Source organism: Aythya ferina, assembly GCF_964211825.1.
Source record: "Aythya ferina genome assembly, chromosome: 27".
In the NCBI taxonomy this organism is placed as follows: Eukaryota; Metazoa; Chordata; class Aves; order Anseriformes; family Anatidae; genus Aythya; species Aythya ferina.
This window is the reverse complement of record NC_140310.1, coordinates 4,071,705-4,086,740: the sequence shown is the minus strand read 5'-3', so window position 1 is coordinate 4,086,740 and position 15,036 is coordinate 4,071,705. Positions and strand designations below refer to the sequence as shown.

The following is a 15,036-nucleotide window of genomic DNA, read 5'->3' as shown; positions in this document are numbered from 1 at the left end:
AGCTCCGAGCCCTGCGCAGCTGCCCGCGGGCTGGGTGGCAGCGGGGGGCAGCACCCAAGGGTGCTCGGGGTGGGCGCAGGGGGGGCAGAAGGAGGGCGGGCACCCCCCTGTTTGCCTTGGCCCCCTCCCAAATTGCCTGTAAATGCTGGGAAAGGGCCCTCGGAGGCTTTCACGCCCCCCCCCCCCCTACACACACACTTCCCCGGCTCTTATCCGGGCTGGGCAAACAGACCTCAAGTGGCACCTTGGCAGCCCCAGCGCCCCCCGAGGACCCTATAAATCCCCCGTTCCTGCTGGCAGAGGGGCAGGAGCTGCGTGCTGAGGGCAGAGATGGACGGCAGCTCCAAGGAGGCGCTGATAGAGGAGGCCCCCCCGGTAAGGAGCACCCAGCACCCGGCCCCGCTGGCACGGGGCTGAGCCTGGGCTCACCCCGCTGTTTCCCCCATCCCCTCCCCAGGAGTACACGGCCTCCCCGCGCCTGCCCTGCGTCCCCCAGCAGCTGAAGAGCCTCCTGATGGTGGTGGTGGCCGTGGTCTTCCTGGTGGTGCTGGTGGCAGCCTTCCTCCTGCTGGGGCTGCGCCTCACCGAGACGCACGCCGAGACGGTGCGCAAAAAGGGGGGGGGCGCACGCATTGCGCCCAGCGGGGGGCTTCCAGGGGTGTCCCCCCCACCCACGGTGACTCCGTCCCCTTCCTCCCTGCAGGTTTTGAGGATGAGCATCGAGGGGCTGGGCGCCCAAGGGCTCCCCCAGCACCTCTCCATGAGCAGGAAGGAAAGGATCGGGACCTTCGCCGTGGCCGAGGGGCGCAATTCCTCTGCGCTGCTGGTGTACGACTACGGCAAGGTTTGGGTGCCACGGGGGGAGGGGAGCTGGGGGGGGCTTTTTGGGGGGGCAGCACGGGGTTGGGCTGATGGGGGGGCTGCCTGCACGCAGCTGCTGGTCAGCTACAGGTCCTGGCTGCACCGCGTGTGCTTCATCACCCGCGTGGATGAGGACAACCTCCCCGGGCTGGACGCCGTCACCGAGGTTTTCCAGCGGCGCCAGGTGAGCCCAGCCTCGTGCCCGCGGCCTGGGCACCTGGGAAGGGCACCGCTGGGCTTGTGGCAAGCTTTCCCTCGAGGCCACGGTGGCCACGGGTAGCAGAGCTCCCGCTGTGTCTCCGCAGGGTGAGGGGAAGGCTGGTGCTGAGCCCCTGGCTGACCGCTCCATCCTGGGCACCACCGCCAACGTCCTCTGCAGCTCCGTGCCCATTTACTGGACCTAGCAGGGGCTGGGGATGAGGAGGGGGTGTCCCCGCCGTCCCCGTGCCCCCTGTGGTGCCCCCCCTGGGCTCCTTCTTCCTCCTCCTCCTCCTCCTCATCATCATCATCGTCATCGGCTTCATCACCGGCCTCGGCACCGCGTGGTGCTTGCAATAAATGATTGGGGTTTCGCTGCGGGATGTGTGCTGCTGTCGGCAAAGTAAAGCTGGGCCCTGCCTCCAGTGCTGCTCTCCTCCTTGCCCTGCGTCTGGGGTGGTCCCCGAGGGGTCCGGCGTGGGGGGAGCACCCCCGGTGTTGGTTTAATCAGGGTGGGGATGGGTCCAGCCCCAGCCGAGGGGCACGGGAGGGCTCGGCGCCCCCAGCCCTTTGGGGCACCCAGCACCCTGCAGGGTCCTGGGCCACCCCAGTGCAGAAAAAGTCCCCGTCCCTCTCCCTTCCTCACACACACAGGGACAGAGGGACCACAGGTCACATCCCCGGGGCCAGCAGGGCACCCATGGGTGCCACCCCAGCTTGCCCCCTGCGCCCTCCGTGCGCCCCACGTCCCCCTGCTTCAACCCCACAGCAGCCAGGGGCACCCTCGGGGCTCACCCCCATGTGTCCTGCTGGGGACCTGGGGACCCAAAGGGACAAAAAAGAGGCTGGGGGGCCCCGTGCCAGCCCCCTGGGGGCATTGGACCTCCCCATGTGTCACCGTCACCTCTCCATCCCTGCCCCGTGCCCCCCTGGCTGGGAAGGGGCGCACGCAGCGGGGCAGGGGCTCTGCGCCCCCCCTGCACACAACAGGAGCCCCCCGGGGGGTCCCCATCCTGCTCAGCACCCCGGGGGAGGAGGCAGGGGGCAAGATGTGGGGCAGACCCACGGCCACGGCTGCTTGGGGACCGTGGTGGGGACCCAGGGTGGCCAAGAGGTCACCGACGCGGGCCCAGCACCCTCGGGACCAAGGCCCTGGAGCACCCGGCCCCAATCTGTGCTCCGTGGCCCCCTGCCATGGTGACCCCACTCCTGCCCCAGCGCTGCGGCTCGCGGGGACCCTTTTGATGTCCCCTCTTTGTTTTCCCCTTCCCGAGCACCTCCAGGTGCCCGAGGTGACAAAGGGTCACGGGCACGGGGCCAGGTTCCCCTTTGGCTGCCTCCATCCCCGGATGCTCCACCCCGGAGGACAGCTTGAACCCCTTGAGGAGGGTTTGCTTTGGCCCCAAATCCCGCTCCGGGGCAGCAGAGAGGTCCCCGTGCCCTGGGGACAAGTGTCCTCAGGCCCTCTTGAGCTGCGGGTTCCCAGGGGAAAGCAGCTGCGGGCAGGGCGCTGGGCAAACACCGCTGGGAGCGGGCGGCACACCCGAGTGGCACCACGAGGCTGCTCGTGGGGGCCGCCCCCTTCCCCACCCCAAAACCCCCCAAATAAAGCTCCTGCCCCAGCTGCTGCGGGCTGCCCGGGCTGGGAGGAGGAAGAGGAAGAAGAGGAGGAGGAGGAGGCAGAGATGGAGAGCAGCATGAAGCAGGTGGCAGTCGAGGAGCCGCTGGTGAGTCCCCGCGCCCCACGGAGCGGTGCCACGGTTGCGCCCACCCTCTGCGTGCCTCGTGGAGACCCAGCACCCCCCACACGCACCCCCCAGGGCGAGCAGGGTGGGAGCCGAACCCCAGCAAGCCCTTCCCATCCCTCTTTCACCCCTTGGCCCCGTCTCCTTGCCCCTATATCCATATCTCTCCACCTTTTTCACGCCCGCAGGAGGCCGACAAGGGCTGCTGCGGCTCCTGCTGCCTGCCCTGCGCCCTTTGCTGCCCCAAATGCTTGCGCTGCTGCCGCCCCGGCTGCTGCAGCCTCAAGGGCTGCCTGTGCTTCGTGCCTCGCCTGCTCTGCTACCTGCCCCGCAAGCTGCTCAGCAGCTGCCACCACCTCAAGTGCCTCCTGATCGTGGTGGTGGTGGTGGTCCTGCTGGTGGTCATCGTCGCCGGCGCCCTGCTGATGTGGCTGCAGGTGGAGCGGGGCCACCCCGACGCCGTGAGTAGGGTCTCCCCAGGGCTCCCCGGGGACGGGCGGGGGGCAGGGGCTGAGCTCCCCCCCGTCCCCAGGTCCTGCGGTTGGGCGCGGGGCGGGCGTGGGAAGAGGACGCGGCCACTTTCTACGTGGACGGCGGAGCTGGAAACCCGGCCACGGTGGTCTACGACTACAAAAACGTGAGCATGGGGGGAAGAGAAGGGGGTGGGGGTCCGTAGGGTGGGATTTGGGGTCAAACCGACCCGGCTCTGCGTGCGCACAGCTGCTGGTGAGCTACAGGTCGCGGCTGCACCACGCCTGCTACGTCACCCGCATGGACAAGGACAACATCCCGGGGCTGGATGCGGCCACCCAGGCTTTCCAGCGCCGGCAGGTGAGCTCTGGAGGGGCAGGATCAGGTTTTGGGGGGGCACAGGAGCCTCTATGGGGGCACAGGAGCCCCCCAAGGGTGAGGGATGGAGACGGGGGTGCTCCAGTGCCCTGCGTTTCTCCCCCAGGCTGAGCAGAGGCTGGCCATGCCCCTGGACGACCGCTCCCTGCTGGGCACCACGGCGAGCATCCTCTGCAGCATCGTCCCCGTTTACTGGATTTAGGGCAGGCTGGGTGAGTTTTGGGGTACGGGGGGGGGTTTTAGGGGTCCCCCACCCACGCGGCGGCACCCTCACGGCGTCAGCTTTGCCTTGCAGCAGCCCCGACAGCCACGGTGTCACCTCCAGCCCTCCTCCTGCACAGCACCGGGACGGGAACATCGCCAGCAGCCCCTCCCCCGCCAGCCCCCACCTCCCAGGGGGCTGCAAAATTTGGGGAGGGGGCTGGTGGCGGGGGGCCGGGGGGTGTCTGCTGGTTTGTCACTTTGCCTTCTCAGCTTCGCCGAGCCCAAGCGCCAAAATGAGCTTGAAAAACCCCAAACACAACGTTTAAAAACCCCAAAATTCTCCATTCTGCTTCTCTGCTTGCCCAGGGACCCGGGTTGGGGCTTGGAGCACCGGCCTGGGGGGCGATTCCGCCGCAGTCCCCGGCTGGGGGCTGCGGGTGCCCGGCTGAAAATGTCCCCAAATGTGCCAAAAGCGTCCCCTCGGAGCCGAATAAAGGACGAGGGGAATAAACCAGGTCCCGGAGCTGTTCCTGGGGACACCCCCGTGACGGAGCCACTGTGGGGGGGGGTCCCTGCCATCCCCACGGAGAGCAGGGCGCCCCCATTTACACCCCCGTCCCTCCCCACACCCCGGAGGAGCTTTGCGCTCCCGAGCACCGCAGAATCGTGGCTGGAGCAGGGAAAGGAGCCCGGGGAGAGGACGGGGGGGTGGGAGCAGGGAGCTGTGGCCCCCCCCCACGGGCTGGGAGCCGGCCAGCAGCGCAGCTGCCTCCCCCCTCGCCTGGCTCCGGCCCCCGCAGCTCCCCCCCGGGACGCTGCAGCTGCATCTGGCCGGGACGCGGCGCGCCTGGCCGGGGTTCCCCGCAGCTCCGGGGCGCCCACCCTCATCCCCTCGCCTCCCCCCGGCCCCACAGCACCAGCAGGCGTGAAAAGGGCCGCGAGGTTTTATTTTAACCCCCCCCCCCAAAAACCCCTTCCTCAGCCTCGCAGGCAGAGGGGCGCGCGGAGCGGTGCCAGGGCTCTGCGCCCCCTCGCCGTGCCGGAGCTGTCCCAAACCCTCCAAAACCCTCCAAAACCCTCCAAAACCCTCCAAAATCCTCCCAAATCCTCCTCCCTCCACCCCACGGAGGCCGGGAGAGGCGAGGAGGGGCGGCAGCGTCTCCAGGGGATGGTTTATTATTTTTTTGGGGGGGTACCCCCAAGGCGCGCGTCAGCAGCCGGGAGCGCAGGAGGAGGAGTTTTTGGGGAGGGGGTCCCGGCTCCCCCCGGCTCCCGGGGCCACGCAGAGGGCCTCGCACTGCTCCCGGCTCTCGAAGCGGTTGCGGCTGCCCCCGCAGCCCCCGTACCAGAAGAGGGAGCAGCGCCCGGGCTCCTCGAAGAACCACTTGGGCGAGTAGGAGCGGCACGGCCCCGCGTCCCGAGCCTCCAGGCAGGCGGCTGCAAGGCACGAGGGGACCCCCGGGGGGGTCGGAGGGGGGGTTGGGGAGGGTTTCATCCCCTTCCTGCCCCCCCCAAATTCTCCTCACCCCGCGTCGCGTTCCCCTCGCCGGCTCCACGGGGACCTGTCCAAGGTGGGCGCGGCGTCAGCGCAGCCGGCTGGGGGTGCCCTGCTGGGGAGGGGGGCGCCTCCCCACGGCCCCCCACGCCCTCCCCACGCCTACCGGTGCCCACGCAGGTGTGGACGCAGTCCTTCTGGGTGCCGAAACGGTTGGCGTTGCCCCCGCAGCCCCCGTACCAGAAGCGCTCGCAGGTCCCCGTGTCCCTCCGGTGGTACCAGCGCAGCGAGAAGTCGGCGCAGGCGGTGCCGGGGTCCTTATCCAGGGCGCACAGCCCGGGCACGGCCACCGCCCTCCGGCCCTTCCCGGGGCTGGGGGATGCCGTGGGCAGCCCCCTGAGGGGCACGGAGAGGCTCTCGGGGGTCCTGGGAGGGGAGATGGGTGCCAGCCCCCCCCCAAGGTATGCGCCCGGGGGAGAGGAGGCGCAGCCCCCACCCGCCGGGGGGTGGCCCCGGTGCTGCTCACTCACTGCGCGGGGGTCCCCGGGGACGGCTCGGTGGTGTTGGCACCGGAGGGAGACGGCCCCTGGGGGCACCCTGGGGTGCTGGGGTGCCGGCTGCTCTCCGCTGCAACGCAGGAGAGAAAAATGATGGAGGGGCAGGAAAAAAAAGAATGAAAAAAAAAAGGTTTGGGGCTCCAAGCTGCCTCCTGGGAACCCGTCCCTATCCAGAGCAGCCAGGGGCAGGACCCGGTGGTGCTCCAAGCCCCAGCACCACTCACCCCAAAGGCTCCGGAGGAAGCCCAGCGCCATCCTCTCGGCGTACCCCATCTCAGGGCCCTGCACCGAGCCCAGGCGCAGCTCGTGGTGCCGCCACCCCGCCAGCACCTCCGGCACCGCCGCCTCCGGCCTCTCCGTCCCGTTCCGACCCAGGGACAGCACCAAGACCCCAAAATCCCTGCAGCGGGAGAAGGGCACCAGCGCCTGCCTCGCCTCCCTGTCCCACAGCACCCCGTCCCCCGTCCCCACCACGAAGAGGACGCGGAGATGGCCGCGGGTGCCCCCCGGGAAGACGTGCCGGAGCGCCCACGCCACCGCGCCGCCGGGTGCCACCGCGGCCACCCTGGGCACCAGCGCGAGGCGGAGGCGCTCCCGGAGCTGCTCCCCGGGGCTCTGCAGCCCCAAATCGACCTCCCCCAACCCCTTCTGGGGGGCGGTGGGGCCGGTGAGCACCAGGGCGACGCGGGCACCCCGCTGCGCCGGCTGCAGGCGCCCTAAGAGGTTGCCAAAAAGCTCGCCAACAGCCTCCAGGCTCCTCGCCGGCAGCGCCGCGTTGTCCACCACCAGGGCCAGGTCGGCGTCCAGGCGCAGAGGGTTGCGGGGCGGCACGGCTGCGGGGCAGCTTTCGGGGTGGCAGAGGTCTGAGGGGAGCAAGGGGGGGCACAGGATGAGCCAAAGGGAGGGGTGCTGGGGGTGCTGAGCCCCGTGGCAGCCCCGCTGCCTTACCGAAGCAGAGCACGCAGGGCAGCAGGGTTTGCTGCAGCAGCGCCGCGTCCCTGTCCGGATCTGCCGTGGAGAGCTGGAGCACCTGGAAGAGGCTGTTCACCTGCAGGGGGGGGGCAGAGATAAGCTCGGGGTGGCCACGGGGCTGGTAGCCACGCGGCTCCGGGAGCGGATCCTCACCTGGAAAGCTCGCACCACCTCGGGCAGCGGGCTGAAGGTGAGCACCACCGGCACGATGCCCAGCGCTTCGTACTGCAGGGCCACCTCCCCGACGCCCTCCAGGGCCTGGTTGCGGCCGCTGGTGACAAAAAGGGCCACTTTCCTGCCCAGCACGGCCCGCCGCACCCTTTTGAGGGTGTGCAGCCCCACGAAACGCATGGCAGAGGCCAGGCGGCCCCGCTGGGACGAGCGGCTGGGCGAGAGGCGGCGGAGGCGCCCCAGCAGCGCGGCCCCGCTCTGCGCCTCCCCGAAACGCAGCAGGTAGCTGGGGGAGGCCGCGTAGGACAGCACGGCCACGCGAGCCCCTGCCGGGCAGCCGGCCGGGGAGACGTGGAGGTCGCTCAGCAGCAGGGCCAGCAGCTCCTTCATGCGGGAGAAGAGAGGCGGCGGCACCGTGGACGAGGTCTCCAGCACCAGCACCAGCTCCGTGGGGAAAAGAGGGCAGGAGGGCGAGCTGGAGGCTGCGAGGGGGTTTGGGCAGCTCCGGGACAAGCCCTGCTGTGGTGTCCCGCGCCTGCACGGCCACCCCCTGAGCGTTTTCCATCGTTTTTTCCCCCGTTCTCTGTCCCCTGTCCCCTCTGCCACCACCCTCCGAGCCCGTCCCCGCTCACCGCAGCGCTGGCGGATGAAAGCCTTCAGCTCGCAGGGCTGGAGGGGAGCAGGGAGCGAGGTCAGCCCCAAAGCTTACTGCAGCCAGGGGGGTGCCGAACTCCCCCCCCGCTAGCTCCTGGTCCTACAGACTTTGGGGCTGGGGTCCCGTCCCCATCCGGCCCTTACCGTGGAGGGGGGGACGCCCGGAGAGCCCTTGGGGCCCTGGAGGAGCAGGAGAGGGGAAAAATAAGGAGAAAAAAGGCATTGAGGGATGGGACAGGAGCAACAAGCCCCACTGGGGGTGTCCCCATTGGGGGTGTCCCCATCAGGGGTAAAAAGGCTAAAAAAAAGGGAGGAAAAGGGAATTTGCAGAGCGTCACCATCACCCCCGGTGGTCCCAGGCTGCCGTGGCTGCCGGCTTCTCCTCTGCTCCCGGGCTCTCCCTGGAAAATTCGGCCCCCTGAGGCAGCAGCACGGCCATGGGGGGGGTCCCGGGGGGGCTGTGCCCCCTACTCACCCTGCGCCCAGGCAGCCCTCGCCTGCCCTTGTCCCCGCGGGCTCCTCGCTCGCCCCGTTGGCCCTGGAGGGGAGGCTCAGGGGGGGCTGGCCGGGTCCCCAGCCCCCTTCCCCGGCCCCGTGCGCTCACCTGCACCCCCGGGAACCCTGGCAGCCCCCGAGCACCCTTGGGGGGAGCAGCACCAGTGAGCACAGCACCCTCCTGGCAGCCCCAAAGGGCACGGTTCCAGCTCTGTCCCCCCCCCAGGTACCTTCGCTCCCTGTCTCCCCGGGGCGCCTCGCCGGTCGCACCCGATCTCGCCCTAGGAGGGGAGAAAAAACCCAAAACCGTGTTTTTTTTTTGCAGGATCTACACAAATATCCGTGTTCCCAAAGCCTCAGAGTGTCCCCAAGGGGATGCAAGTGCCTTGTCCCCACCGGGCAGCCCTGTCCCCAAGGGGCACCCTGCCCAGCCTTACCAGGGCACCTTTGGGTCCCCGAGGTCCTGCGCTCCCCTTCCTGCCCTCGGCTCCTTCCTGGCCCTGGAAGAGACAACGGGGCAGCAGGCTGGGGGCACTGGGGGGGCTGCGATGTCCCTCATCACCCTACAGCTCACCTTCTCCCCTTTGGGGCCGGCTGGCCCCGCTGCTCCCACAGGACCCTCGGCTCCGGGCGCACCCTGGGCGAGAGGCAAAAGCGGCTCAAGGGGGAACCCCAAAAGCAGGACCCCCAGCACGGGGAGGGGGGCAGCACCTGAATTCCTCTGCTCCCCGGGCGGCCGCTGACACCTTTTGTCCCCCGTGGCCCCGGCACCCCCTGCGGAAAGAGAATGGGGGGCAATAGGGGCACCCGCACGGGGCAGGGGGGGGTCACCCCGGTCTCACCTGAGCGCCTCCGTGCCCCTTCTCGCCCCCCTGCCCGGCGCTGCCGCGGTTCCCCTTCTTGCCCTGCAAGGAGATGGGGTGGCTCCGGGTGTCCCCAGCACTTGGGGGGGGGACAGACCCCAAATGGGACCCCCCCCGGACCCCCTACCTGCGCTCCCGGCTGCCCTTTGTGGCACGAGGTCTGCGGGGGGAAGCAGGGTCACCGGCCACATCCCCAGCTCGTGGTGTTGTCACAGCCCCCCCGTGTCCCCCCCCCGTTGTCACCAGCACCTACCGGGTGAGCCGGGGGGCCCGGTGGCCCTGGTGGCCCCTGGGGACCATCTGGACCGGGGTCACCCTGCAAAGGGAAACCTTCCAGTCCCCAAAATGATCCTAAAGGACTGGTTTTCCCCCCAAACTGCTTCCCAGCACCCCCCCCCCCACAAAATCCTGGCCCCCTCCAGCCTTTACCTGGGGTCCCCCCTCTCCTCTCCACCCCGGGGTGCCGGGCTCGAGGCTGCTCCTCCCGGGTGCTCCCTGGGGAACAGAGGGGGGTCAGCGAGCACCCAGGGCACCCCCCGCGCCCCCAGGGACCCCAACCCGCACTCACCACCTCTCCACGGGGACCTGGGGGTCCCTTCTCCCCCCGGGCACCCCGGGAGCCTTTCTGTCCCTGGGTGGAGGTGAGAGGAAAGGATTTAGGGTGCGGGTGGAGGGCGAAGGAGGCAGCAGCAGCCGAGGCTCAGCGGAGCAGCCCCGCACCTGCCTCCCGCGGGTCCCCTTCTCTCCGGGGTGCCCGGGGGTCCCCGCTTCGCCCTGGGAAGGAGAAAGGAGGTTGAGACCCTTCCTGGATCTGCTTGGGAGAGGAGGGGGCACAAATCCCCGCTGCTCAGCTCACCTGCTCCCCGTCCACCCCGTCGTAGCCGGCTTCTCCAGGAGGTCCCTGCAAAATGGCACGGGGTGCAGGGCACGGCATGGAGCACCCAGGCTTTGCCCTATTTCCCGCAGCACCACAGACCACCCCGCTCCTCCACCTGCTACGACCACCCCCTAGCCCCCTCCCCAGCCCCATCCCTTCCCTCTCCGTCCTCCTGGAGGTCTCCCTGCCGCTGCCAGCTCCCCGTCCGTGCCCGTGGTGCTGGAGGGTAAGCAGCCAGGCGGGGACGTACCTGCTCCCCGGGGTGACCCACGGCGCCCTAAAGGAGAGGAGGGTGAGCAGGAGGGGCAGCAGCAGGCGGCTGCACCACGGGCTGGAGCCGTGCCGTGCCGTGCCAGGCTGTGCCAAGCCGTGCCAGGCTGTGCCAAACACTCACCTTCGCTCCACACTGCCCCGGGCACCCCTGCATCCCTCGGCTGCCCCGCAGACCTGCTGGTCCCTGCTCCCCCTGCTCTCAGGAGGGGAAAAAAGCATCAAAAAGACAACGTGCCCGGCCATAAAATGTGCTCACAGCACCCCCCAGCCCCCAGGACCACCCCGTTCCCCTCCCCGGGGGTCCCACGGCCGACTCACGCTGTGCCCGTGCTCGCCTTCGTCTCCAGCACGTCCCTTGCTGCCGGCCACCCCCTAGGACAGAGAGACCCCGGGGGCAGCAGCCACGACCCCCACAACCCCCCCGGCTCCAGGAGGGACCCCGGGCTGGGAGCCAGAGCTCCTGGGCTCCGTTCCCAGCTGGGGGAGGAAGGGGAGAGGAGCGAGGAGCAGCGGCTTGGGACCGGATGGGGCAAGGGCCGGAGTTAATCCCGGCTCCCAGGGCGCCTGGTGGCCCTGGGAAAGGGATCGGGGCTGGGCTTCGGGGCCCCCCAACGAAGGGAAAAAGGTCGGGGCCGAAAGCATCCCGCAGGGCTGGGCACCTCCAGTGTTTTACCTTGCTCCCCAAGGGGCCGCTGGGGCCCCGCAGGCCGGGCAGCCCCACGCAGGTGCAGGGACACGTCCCACAGCACGTCCTCTCCGCCAGTGCCAGCTGTGGAGAGGTGGTGACATCCCCACGCAGCCCCCCACGGGGGACCCCAGCCCCCCAGGAGGACCCCAGCCCCCACGGGGACCCCGCTGTCACCACCCATCCTCACCAGCTCCTGCGCCACGTGCCCGCCAGCCTCGGGCATGTCGACGGCGAGCTGCTGCCCGTTCCCCATCCTCCGCCCAAATTCCAGCTGCTGCAGCTCCCCCAGCCTCGTGGCGTTGTTCACGGCCACGGTCAGCAGCAGGTCGGCCTGGCCTGGAGTGGGACAAGGTGCCCAGGGGTGGCACGCCGTGCTGGGGGGCGTCCCCCGGTCCCCTCCAACCCCTCTCTGCCCCAACCTTGCAGCCAGGCTGCTGTGGCCACCTCCTTCATCCGCTGCACCTCGTCATCCAGCCCGTCCGTCAGCACCAGCAGTGCCTGGCCGAGGGGAAAACCGGGTGCACCAGCAGCAAACCGGGCGAGGAGAGGGTCCTCCCGGCGAGCTGCTGGCCCCCTTACCTTGGTGTCCTCCTCCTGGCGTGCCAGGGTGCCCAGGAAGCTCTGCAGGGCGAGCTGGTTGAAGTAGGAGCGCTGGAAGGCGTGCGCCCGCGCCAGGCGCTGCAGCACGTCCACCCAGGGCTGCCTCAGCCCCCCCTGGAAGATCGTGTCCCCCCCCTGCCCGACGCTTTGCAGGCTGAGGCGGAGGCTGAGCGGGCGGCAGGTGAGGCTCTCCAAGGCGGCCAGGTCCCGCAGGATGCGCTCCAGGTAGGGCTGCAGGTTGGACTGCTGGAAATCCGTGACATCCAGGGCCACCAGCACGTGCAGGGCGCACGGCGCTGCGAGGGGGGAGACACACAGCCTGCACCTCCGCGGGGTGCACAAACACCCCCCCCGCGGCACCACGGCACCAAAAGTTTTGGGCACGGGGATGCCCAAACTCACCCTCCTCCTGGCTCCAAGCCCCCGTGGCTACCAGGATGAGCAGAACGGCGAGGAACCGGCCCCGGCACGGCCCCATGGCCCCGGCGTGGCTCGGGGAGCCGGCTGGTCCTGCGCAAGCAGCTCGTCCTCCCAAGGCAGGGCTGAGCGGCGGCGAGAGCGCGGCACCTGCCTCGGGGAGCCAGCGGGCCCAGAGCTGCCGCAGCTCCCCATCCATCACTGCTGACAGCTCCGGCGTGGAGCTCAGCCCAGCCGGGGGCCACGGATGCTGAGCCGAGCCAGCGCTGGCCTCATCCTGCCCGGCTGTTTGGCCGCTCGCGGGCGGCGCTGGGGTGAGTTTTGCTCCCCCCGGGGCTCGCCGCGGCGCTCAACGCAAGCTGCAGCGGGGCTGAGGAGGGCTCGGGGTGATGAGGGTGAGGTGCACGGAGCACCCTCGCTTGTCATGGGGCTCAACAACCCCCGGCTGGCCTTTGGGATATGGTTTTGGGTTCGCCGCGGGTGCGGCAAGGATGCCACGCAGCGCCCTGCCCTGCCAGCTCAGCACCCCGGGCAATGCGGGGCATGCTGCAGAAATTCAGTGATCCCCAGGGCTCGGGGAGGCCTTCTGGGGCTTGGCAGCCTTCGTGCAGGTGGGGAATGGAGGAATGGGGTGACGAGGAGCTGAGGATGGGGCCAGGAGCATGTCCTGCCTGTCCCACCCTGCGCCCTGCCCGCTGGACACAACGCACCCTTGCCGGAGCAGGCGGGCAGAAGGCACCCGGAGCCCGAACACCTTTGGGATTGCCAAAGCAATGAACCAAAAACCCACAGTGGGAGCCCGGGAGGGAGCCGAACCCGCAGCATCACCCCAACATCACACCAAACCCGCAGCAGGGGTCGGCCAACCTCTTACCTGGGGCCGCAGCGGGGGACCGAGGGGCACGGCACGGCGCGGCACGGCGGAGCACGGGCTGCGGGAGCTGGCCGGCTGCGTGGGAGGCTGTGAGATCCGAGGTTTATTTATCCCAGGGCTCGAGCAAACATCAGATGGCCGAGACGTCAGGGGGAGCAGCCTCACAGCCAGACCAGAGCCTCCGGGGCTCCGTGGGGCGGGCGAGCTGCGCGCCGTGGGGCGGCGGAGCCCTCACCGCTGCCCACCCTGGGGAAGGGGCGAGGAGCTCGTGGCTGAGCACCCAGAGGGGGGCTGAGGGGTTTGGGAGACCCCCTCCAAAAGGGAGACGCTGCCCAGGGAGCCGATGTTGGGGTGGGAGCCACGGGGTTGCGTGGAGGGAGGGGAAAAACAAGAGGCAGGTCCCCGGAGGTCTCCATGAAAAAAGGGGCAAAATCGGGGCCGAAAAGCCCGGCCAGCCCCTGACATAATGGCTTGACATCACCCGGGGCCTCAGCCCTCACACATCCTCCCCGGCGTAAGCAGCAGAGCGGGATGGGAAGGGGAAGCGTTTCAAAAGCCCGGCTTGTTTTGCACGGGGGATTCAGTTTGTTTGCTCGGGAGCCCGGGGAGAGGTTGGGGCTGAGCTCGGCGGCTCCTCCGCCAGTTCCCAGCCCCGCGATGTGGGGGCCGGGGGGCGGCGTGGGGAAGCAGAGCGAGACCGGTTTTCTGGTTTTCTGAGGTTTATTTATTCGCTGGAAGGGGAAAAGTTTACTGGCTGTCGCGGCCGTGCGGAGGAGGTTTTGCAATGTAGGGCTGAGAGGGGGAGCACATCCCTGATGGGCTGCTGCCTGGGGGGGGCAAAAAGATGCCTGGAGGCGAGGCACGGAGGAGATTTTTCCCCTACAGGGTGGGAATGTTGAGCCCTGAGCATGGGGAAGTCCTAGAAAGGGAACGAGGAGAAGGTTTGGGGAGGGTTTGGGGTTGGGGATGGGGAGGGGAGACCTGGTGCTGAGCAGGCATCTGCACCCCACGTCCCAAATCGGGATGGGGGGACCCAAACCCAGCTGGGGGCACACAGCCCTGTCCCCCCCCAGCTCCATGGGGCACGGAGAGCAGGATGGCACCGCGGGGACACCGCTGCGCCCATCACCCACCGTGGATGCTCAGCTGGGGACCGTGACCCCAAACCATGGCACAGCGATGGGACAGCACCAAGGGGGTCCCCCCAAACCTCCCCGAGCACCCCCTGGTTTCACCACGCAGGGCTCGGGCTGCTTGGCCCCGCACAGCCCCCGGCGCACCCCTGGGTGCCCGTGGAGCTCGGGCTCGGCCCAGGGTGGCTCTGGCTGGGTTTGGTGGCCCGTGGGGACCTGGCGGGGATGGGCTCGGCGTGAAATGGCAGGGCTCTGACAGCAGGTGTCACTCACAGACCTCGGCGCACACGCGTGCACACGCGTGCACACACGCTTGCACACGCGGCCCCATGGCCCAGCCACGGCTGCCTCTCCCCTGCTTCCCCATCCGGGCACCCTGGGGTGCTCGCCCTGCTCTTTGGGTGCTCATTTGTCATCTCTGGGGTGCTCACCCCACTTGTAGGGTGCTCATCCATCATTTTTGGGATGCTCACCCTGCTCTTTGGGTGCCCATCCATAATTTTTGGGGTGCTCACCCTGCTCTTTGGGTGCTCATATCATCCCTGGGGTGTTCACCCCGCTCTTTAGGTGCTCATCCATCATCATTGGGGTGCTCACCTTGATCTTTGGGTGCCCATCCATCATCCCTGGGGTGCTCGCCCACTCTTGGAGTGCTCATCTGTCACCTCTGGGGTGCTCACCCTGTTCTCTGGGTGCTCGTCTGTCATCCCTGGGGTGCTCACCCCAATCTTTGGGTGCTCATCCATCATCCTTAGGGTGCTTGCCCACACTTTGGGTGCTCACAGGCACCTGGGAAGGGTGCCCGGGCTGCAGGAGCTGCCCTCCTCCTCCTCCAAGGTCAGCTTGGGGGGGAAGTGGGGGGCAGGATATGGGGGATATGGGGTGCAGGACAGGGCTGGGGGGCAGAGCTGGGATGTGGGGGGTGCAAAACCAGGACCAGGGGGGTGCAGGGTGCAGGAGGGGGAGCAGGAGCGGGTGTTGGGGGTGCAGGAGCAGGGCTGGGGGGCGCAGGGCTGGGGCCGGAGGGTGCGGGATGGGGACGGAGGGGAGAGGGATGGGAGCTGGGGGGTGCAGAACTGGGGCTGGGGGGCACAGAACTGGGGCTTGGGG

The 15,036-nt window shown here is 69.1% G+C and overlaps 3 protein-coding genes across 3 annotated transcripts; 2 read left to right on the top strand and 1 right to left on the bottom strand.

The window, feature by feature from the left end:
- The first annotated feature begins 198 nt into the window (after nt 1-198).
- Nucleotides 199-1,484, top strand: SFTPC (surfactant protein C). Its single transcript, XM_084499677.1, has 5 exons — nt 199-375; nt 458-604; nt 704-844; nt 935-1,045; nt 1,167-1,484. Exons 1-5 carry the CDS (start codon nt 331-333, stop codon nt 1,263-1,265), a joined length of 543 nt encoding a protein of 180 aa, XP_084355803.1. The 5' UTR covers nt 199-330; the 3' UTR covers nt 1,266-1,484.
- A 1,177-nt stretch (nt 1,485-2,661) lies between these two features.
- Nucleotides 2,662-4,368, top strand: LOC311424475 (surfactant protein C-like). Its single transcript, XM_084499674.1, has 6 exons — nt 2,662-2,786; nt 2,993-3,265; nt 3,337-3,441; nt 3,525-3,635; nt 3,760-3,865; nt 3,949-4,368. Exons 1-5 carry the CDS (start codon nt 2,745-2,747, stop codon nt 3,853-3,855), a joined length of 627 nt encoding a protein of 208 aa, XP_084355800.1. The 5' UTR covers nt 2,662-2,744; the 3' UTR covers nt 3,856-3,865; nt 3,949-4,368.
- A 674-nt stretch (nt 4,369-5,042) lies between these two features.
- Nucleotides 5,043-14,602, bottom strand: LOC311424466 (uncharacterized protein). The gene is made up of 33 exons (XM_084499659.1): nt 14,524-14,602; nt 12,794-12,880; nt 11,905-12,073; nt 11,482-11,798; nt 11,322-11,400; nt 11,090-11,238; nt 10,888-10,983; nt 10,533-10,586; nt 10,336-10,407; nt 10,192-10,218; nt 9,921-9,965; nt 9,785-9,838; nt 9,633-9,695; nt 9,494-9,559; nt 9,318-9,380; nt 9,192-9,224; nt 9,044-9,106; nt 8,913-8,975; nt 8,776-8,838; nt 8,639-8,701; nt 8,432-8,482; nt 8,311-8,346; nt 8,182-8,244; nt 8,045-8,107; nt 7,851-7,886; nt 7,685-7,721; nt 7,035-7,534; nt 6,858-6,957; nt 6,134-6,772; nt 5,883-5,979; nt 5,519-5,778; nt 5,384-5,419; nt 5,043-5,294 (listed from the first exon to the last, which is right to left on the bottom strand). The coding sequence occupies exons 1-33, from the start codon at nt 14,548-14,550 to the stop codon at nt 5,068-5,070; spliced, it is 3,798 nt and encodes a 1,265-aa protein (XP_084355785.1). The 5' UTR covers nt 14,551-14,602; the 3' UTR covers nt 5,043-5,067.
- Nucleotides 14,603-15,036: the final 434 nt, after the last annotated feature.